Raw genomic sequence first — 7,959 nt, 5'->3', positions numbered from 1 at the left:
GAGCTAACTTTTAATATCTAGTTCTTATATTTTCAAATTCATAACAATTTTATCCTAAATTTTATCAAGTAGCAATTAAATTTTGAGGGTCTCTTACATAAATAGATTAGATTGACAGAGTGATTAGGGACCAAATGTTTTAACTTGGAAGATTAAGACATTGCCAGGAAAGATAGTTTGAGAGAATTGTTATAGAATGTTCTAAATGATTATAGGATTAACACCCAATTTTGACAGAATTTTTCATTATAGAGATTAGATTGTTACAAATTTTGAAGAAAACAAACTAGCTAAGTGTTTATTTGTATGTACGATCTTCTTCATCGAGGTCAGAAGTCAAAGAAAGAAAGAAACAATGAAGAATTGATCATTTGCAGTTTCTTTTATACAACGCAAAACCTTCGTCACTCGTACCACTCAGCCGCTAGAGCTTCTCCTATTTCACACCACCATCTTCCCTTCAACCCCAACTTGTTCTCTTTCATCCAGATGCTCAAATGCGCCTCTGTAGTCTGTCGCCCTTCTTTTTCCGGCGTGATTCATCTCTTCACCAAGTCGATTGTTGCAGCTGAAATCCCCATTGTTCATCGCCGCCGCCGGCATAAATCTGAATCCGCCTACCCCAGGTTTCCCCTTTTCCTTCTTCATTTCTTTCTCAATTCCCGACTGTATGTGTAAATTTATTTGCTCCCCACACAGTTCTGCTGTTTCACATTTCATAATTTCCAGCTTCGTACTGATATTGGGATTGAATTTAACTGTAATGCTTCCTTTGGAATTTAGGGTTTTGGGTTGTTGTATACTTCCTTTACATTTTTCTTGGACCTGGTTTCTTGTATAAAGAGAATGTTAACAAACTTACATTTACTCTTTCATATCCCATTGACTTGACTTAAGTACCTATCTCCTTAGAAATTCCCAGCTTTCAGGTCAAGCCACACCAGAAAGAAGATACCTCATTCTGGGATAAAACGTTAAGGGGCTTATGTTCGACTGGGAGATTGCCTGAAGCAGTTGCACTTTTGTGCTGTATGGCCTTGCAATTTCACTCCAAAACTTACCGTCTTCTGTTACAAGAATGCATTTTCAGGAAAGAGTACATGAAAGGAAAAAGAATCCATGCCCAAATGGTTGTTGTTGGACATGTACCCAATGAATATATTAACACCAAACTACTGATATTATATGCCAAATCAGGTGACTTAGAAACTGCATATATCCTTCATGAAAATTTGTTGGAGAAAAGTTTGGTTTCATGGAATTCATTGATTGCTGGGTATGTACAGAAGGGGCTTGGAGAAGTTGGATTGGAGTTTTATTTTAAGATGAGACAAAGTGGTCTATTGCCTGATCAATATACCTTTGCATCAGTTTTGAGAGCTTGTGCTAGTTTAGCTTCTTTGGAACATGGAAAGAGAGCACATGGAGTTTTGATTAAATGTCAAATTGGTGATAATGTTGTTGTGTCTAGTGCCCTAGTAGATATGTACTTCAAATGCAGTAGCTTATCTGATGGGCATAAGGCATTTAACAAATCTTCAAATAGGAATGTAATTACATGGACTGCTTTGATATCTGGGTATGGCCAACATGGAAGAGTTTTTGAAGTTTTGGAATCATTTCATAGTATGATAAATGAAGGCTACCGACCAAATTATGTTACTTTCCTTGCGGTTCTTGCTGCTTGTGGTCATGGAGGCTTTGTATCCGAAGCGTTGAGATACTTTTCGTTGATGACAAAGATGTATGGAATTAAACCAAGAGGGCAACATTATGCTGCCATGGTTGATCTTCTTGCCAGGGCTGGGAGGTTGCAAGAAGCCTACAACCTTGTCCTCGATGCACCTTGCAAGGAGCACTCTGTTATGTGGGGGGCTTTGGTTGGGGGCTGTAAGGTTCATGAAGATATAGATTTGATGAAACATGCTGCAGCAAATTACTTTGAATTGGATCCTGAAAATTCTGGGAAATTTGTGGTTTTCTCAAATGCTTTTGCCACATCTGGGCTGTGGGACAATGTTGAAGAGATTAGAGCTATGATGAAGAAATCAGGAATGAGTAAGGATCCTGGTTATAGTAGAATTGAGATTCAAAGGGAGTTTCACTTTTTCGTCATGAGTGATAAGTCTCATCAACAAACTGAGGAGATTTATAGAACCATTAACAGTATAACTCCAATTTTGAAGGATGCAGGGTATACTCCTGAACTATGTGGACACTAATGTAGAGATTAAATTTATGCTAAGCCGATACCAAAGTTACTATATGTAGAATGTACATGAGAAAACTCATTAAGTTACCGTTTTTTTTGGCTTACTGTTGAAACACATTGTCAATAATATTCAATAGAATTAAAAAAATTTAGGTTTCTCCTCATATGTGCTTTATGAATATACTGAGATTGCACAGAGATCAAAAAGACTGCTCTTGCAGAGAATCAAGACCCTTGGCCCCTTGGGCACCAAAAAACTACCAAGTTCAAAGTAGGATCTGAAGAGGGAATTTTAGAACACAAACCCATATCGAAGTCAAAGTTACAAGTTTCAACTGATTAGTAACTGAACATAGAGAATGGATTGGCTGATTGACAAGATTTGTATAAATACCGAATGTTATCATTTATGAATACTAAGTATTCCTTTACGAACCAATAAACTGAATTCATTCATCTGTAAAACAAAATCAAATCACACTATTCTGTATTCCCATTCTAATCCGAGTGTATAAACAGTTGAACAACACATTAGATTTCATCGAGTCTTGTCAAACCTCATAATGAATCCTATATGTAACGTACATGACAATGAACACTCGTCAAAGTTTCAATTTTTTTGGCTCTGTTGCAACCCATCAGCTATTTATTTTTTTTTTGGTTTCTATATATTTGCTAAAATAAACATGATCACTATAAGATTGCACAAAGCGAAACATGCTCTTGCAGAGATACCAGGGCCAGTGGGCACCAAAAAGCAATGTTCAAAGTGGGATGTGTGAAAGGATATTTGTTGAATAAACATCAAGAATTTCGCAGGTTAAGAATGTGCTTTTACAAATCAATAAACTATACACATTCAACTGTGAAACTAAATGGAATTATATTTAAACCATCTTATATTACAATCACAATCCTATTCCCGATTGGATAACAGTTTAACATCAATACATAAGGTTCAAAGTTGAGATTCATTGCGTAATTGTATCAAAAAAGTTGCAAACAATGTTCAGAACTCAGAAAATTTATTTCTATCATTCTTTGTCAATGAACATCAAGCATAAGCTTCATGAAGCTATAAAAAACAATGTACATTATTATGTTCTAACTCCCCCAAAGGCAGCTTTCGCAGTACTAAGATCAAAACAGACAGATTGCCACCAGTCTCTAACCATGATATATAGTTTCACCTTCCAAGAACATCTCCAAAATCTGCAAAAGAGAAGAAAAAAACAGCACACTAAATCTTAATAAAAGGCCTCAGAATATCGGATTTGACAGCAAGGCTTGAAATGCCGTTCAGTCCCGAAAGATGGTATTTTGTTAACCGATATCATCATTGGCAGTCCAGTAAATAAAATACAAAGAAACTGAAATTTAGACAAATAATGTAGGTCTCATGGCCAGTCCCAAGAAGTAAAGGCAGCAACGCTGCTCCACAAGGCAATGGAATATGATACCAACAGCCGATGGAGACTCCAAAGGAGGAGCCATCAACATCGACGGGAATTTCTTTGTGACGTTTACTCCGGCAATATACGAACATGACATGTTCGCTCCATATCTAGCAAGGGATTGGATCTAAAATCCCCCGTCACATGAACACAAACTTAACAATACAAAATCAATCAAACTAAAATGTCTGTCTCATGGCCAGTCCCAGGTGGTAATGGCAGCGACGCTGCTCCACAAGGCGACGGAATATGAGACCACCCACAACGGAGGATATCCTTAAAAAGGAAATCCGTCAACGTCGTTAGGCTTTTTTATACGACGTTTACTCGGAACTGTGCAGATATAGGACTAGACTGCTTCCTCTCAGTAAGAGACTTCCTCGCAGAAGTTTCCCGTCGCATTTGAACAAATTCACAGTGACAAAAAAAGCTCAAATCAAAGAGTAAGAATCATCTCTATGAAACACCATGACGATTACAAACAACAATCAGAAAATAGTACAGAAACAGCAGAGATTCAATTCAATCAAACTCAGATTCAGCAATACTATGAAAGTGAACAAGAAGAAAAATCGTTGAATCCGAACATAAAAAAGGAGAAGAAAGCATGTAAATGAACGAAGAATGGAGATTTAAGAAAAAGGCGATCGGTGCAAATTGTAAAAACCCTAGAAACAAGACGAGGGCGAGCTCTGGAAAGAAATAGGTCGGTGCGATGGAGCTTTGTGAATGAAGAATTTCGGCCGTCCAGGTTGAATATATAGGAGAGGTTGGAAATTGTACGCCGTTGGATTATTATTGAAATCAATCTCAGCCTTTGAATTGTCTAGGGCTAGAGCTGCCTTAAGGGGGGGATATAGTCGTCCATCGAGTTCGTAGTTATACATTTTCTAATTAAAATTAATTTCTAAAATTTAGAATTAAGTTTTTTCTTTTCCATCGACCATGTGACTTATTCTTAGCAAATCAAGGAATTAACTAATTTTCCTTTTTTTTTTAAGCAAAACTAATTTGCTAATATCTATGATATTCAAATATTAATTTTGTTTTTTGTCCTAGAATAACTAAAGATCAAACTATTGTTAAATAGTTCTCTTTCTTAACAAAAATGTATGACTAAATATTTATGTATTAACTTATACATGGGAGAGAAATTTGTCAAACTATACCTAACATGTGGAATGGGTACATAAGGATATCTCAAGTTTTCACTTCTCAAACCCACGGCACTTTTTGAAAACTCGTGAAACTATCTCAGTTCATTTCGAATGAAATTGACCATGTATGTAGTTGAAAAAATAATTTTTGTTTAACTTTTCGATTGTTTTGGACATTTTCGGTACATCTCGAACATATTATAGATCCTACTAATTTTTCTAAATATTATGTAATCTTCTAAAATTTTATATATTTTCAAATTTTCTCTTATCTTTACCAAATATTATATCAAATACTTACTTAATTTTTCAAATCTTTAGCACAATTTTTGTTTCCACGATTATATAAATTTTCAAACTTTCGAATAAATTTATCAATTATCAAAATGAATCTCAAGTGATTGCATTTTTTTTATTTTGAAAAAACATTAAATTTTACAAAAAAAAAAAGGTAAGATATGAAAAATATATAAAATATAAGTACTAGTCCAGACAAATTAACACCAACATTCTATATTTTTGGGCTTTCTCAATGAATGTTCGGCTAGATTAACATTAAAATTTTGTTTATTTCTCATATCTTACTTAATTTTCAAAATTTGATCTTTCTCAAATTTTAAAAATCACAAGTTAATCACTTGAAAACCATTTACATAATTTGGAAATTCATATAATTGTGAAAATTTGGGCTAAAGATTTGAAAAGTTAGGTAAATATATGATATAATATTTTGTAAAGATAATTGAATTTGTAGCAAATTTGAAAATATATAAGATTTGGAAAGATTACATAATATTTGGAAAAATTAACAGAAATTTTTTAAAATTAAATCTAGATGGTCAGTCTTGCCTGAGATGAATCAAGAAAAACTAGTTTGAGGACTTCTAAAAAAACATGTAAATTTTGAAAAGTAAAAACTTGAGAGTGCTATTTCTGCCAATTTCCCATATTGGAGCGTACTCAACTCAACATCACATCCATACAAGTACACGTGTATGTGTGTGGTGTTTAAATATTACACATAAAAAATGTTAAATAATTATGTGAAGATACAACTTTAAATAAAATACTATATACATTGAAATGGGATGTTAAAAAAATCCGATGACCCGAAAAAATCGATCAATCCAACCTAATCCGATGAAGTCAAATAAATGAAAATTTTATAGGTTAAGTTAGTTTATGGGTCATCTAAAATAACTCAAACCTATTTTAACTTAAGTTTATATAATATATATTATATATACAATTAGATATACATATATTTATTTTAATTTTATTTAATTTTATTAGTTTTTTGGATAATTTATTTTCCAACGACTCTTAAAATTAATTTTTTTAGCACTTTGAAAAGAGATTTTGCATTATATAAATTGAAATTGAGTTGTTAATATTAATTCAATATATAAAAATAGTTCAATCAAATTTTTACGTATTAACATTATATTTTCTTTTAGAATAGATTTTTTTAAAAAATAAATGAGCCAAGTAACCCGAACTAATCCAATCCAAATGTCTCATGGTTGGGTTGGATTTTGTTCATTTTTTAATGAGGGTTATTTGGGTTCAACAAATTTACAATCTTAGCAATTGGATTGGGTCTAAAAGTGTTTCAATCCAACCCAAACCAACCCACACCCCACATAGAAATTTTAGATTTTTCATTTACTTTACCAAACTAGATTACCAATTTAAAATTATATAAATCCAATATTAAGATTAAAGGTGCGTTTAGTTTAATTTAATTTTGAAAATGAGTTGTTTTTAAAAAAAATTGAATGTTTAACAAACTCCTCAAGATAGCCTTTGAAACACTATAGAAAGTGTATTTTTATTCGTTTTTACCAAAAGGATTTAAATAAAAATAATTTGTTTGAAAAATATCATTTTCTCTCATCATTCCAAATAAGCTTTAAATTAAGTTTGAATTATAAGTGCAGACTCACTTTGTGTCTCAAATGTTATTGAACTTTTAAAAGTGTTCAAATTTTTAACCACATATCTCTGGCATAAAAATACAATAGTCAATCCTTTAAGTTATAAGCGGTCTCTCTCACATTGTTAGGTTAAACATTTATACGAAAATATAATATGATTTTATAGGTTATAGTTAAACTGGTATAAAGTATGTGTCAGTAGTTACGGAATTATCACTGTCATTGTTATTATTGTTATTATTATTTAAAGTTTAGATTAGTATCAATCAAAACCATGAAAACGAAAATAAAGAGGTCAAATCGAACAAATTTGGAATGGGGTACTTTGTGGGAAAAATGTAATGGGGATGATCATAACTAACTATTTACGTTCGGTCATTTTTGGTAAATTTCCAACTCAAGATTTAATGATGAAATTCCAAATTGATAGAAGATTAGCTTGTTAGTTGTTATCCCTTTTTTTGAGGGAAAAAAAAAAAAAAACAGTTGAACAATGGGCCATATCGGATCACAAAAAAAGAAGAAAAAAAATGGTTAATGTGGTGTTCTAAAATAATAATAATAAATAAATAAATAAAATAATAAATAATGTAATGGATAAACAAAATATTCGAAAAATAAAATATTAAATGTGAGCTTTTAGATAATTTTTTAATGTAATTTAGATTTTGTTTTATATTTTTAGATTCACCACATAAAATAGTATTTTTTTTTTCTTTTATATCCACCTAAGCAAATAGTTTAGTAAAAATCTAACGTATATTATTTTTTGGGCTAGTTGCATAAATAGAATTCAATAGAATATGTAGTACAATGATAAAATAATTGTATATATAGATCAAAAATGATAAAAGATTAAAAACTCATGCCTAGCCACCATTTTGTTCGCTTCTTCCCGGTTTTCTCAAATTAAAAGCTATCACTGATAGCAGCTATCAATTATAACCACGGATAACTGCTATCACTGATAGCTTCTATCAATTGCTATCGATGATAGTTGCTATCAGCGATAACTTTCAATTTTAAAAAAAATTAATACAATCTTGAAATATTAGCTTTTAATTTGCTATCAATTATTAGTAGTTATCATTGATTTACTTTCATCAATTGAAATAATACTACTTAAGGTTATCAGTGGCTATCAATGATAGATTTATAAATAGTGATCAACTTTGAAAGAAGACCAACAACTTTGATTA

At 31.9% G+C, this 7,959-nt stretch overlaps 1 protein-coding gene and 1 non-coding gene across 2 annotated transcripts; one reads left to right on the top strand and one right to left on the bottom strand.

The window, feature by feature from the left end:
- The first annotated feature begins 256 nt into the window (after window positions 1-256).
- Window positions 257-2,631, top strand: LOC120072779 (pentatricopeptide repeat-containing protein At4g16470). The gene is made up of 2 exons (XM_039025269.1): window positions 257-626; window positions 923-2,631. Exons 1-2 carry the CDS (start codon window positions 307-309, stop codon window positions 2,220-2,222), a joined length of 1,620 nt encoding a protein of 539 aa, XP_038881197.1. The 5' UTR covers window positions 257-306; the 3' UTR covers window positions 2,223-2,631.
- An 836-nt stretch (window positions 2,632-3,467) lies between these two features.
- LOC120074854 lies at window positions 3,468-3,558 on the bottom strand. The gene has a single exon (XR_005481130.1). It is a non-coding gene; the product is annotated as a small nucleolar RNA SNORD96 family (small nucleolar RNA).
- Between the last annotated feature and the right edge of the window lie 4,401 nt (window positions 3,559-7,959).

This window comes from Benincasa hispida, chromosome 3 (assembly GCF_009727055.1).
Source record: "Benincasa hispida cultivar B227 chromosome 3, ASM972705v1, whole genome shotgun sequence".
NCBI lineage: Eukaryota > Viridiplantae > Streptophyta > Magnoliopsida > Cucurbitales > Cucurbitaceae > Benincasa > Benincasa hispida.
The sequence above is the reverse complement of the archived record's forward strand: the minus strand, read 5'-3'. Positions and strand labels throughout refer to the sequence as shown.

What these genes read in the sequence shown, in the direction of transcription:
- LOC120072779 (XM_039025269.1), top strand. Translation starts at nt 307, where the DNA reads ATGTACGATCTTCTTCATCGAGGTCAGAAGTCAAAGAAAGAAAGAAAC. An exon ending in TCTGAATCCGCCTACCCCAG is followed by an intron (nt 627 to 922) that starts GTTTCCCCTTTT and finishes AGAAATTCCCAG; the next exon opens with CTTTCAGGTCAAGCCACACC.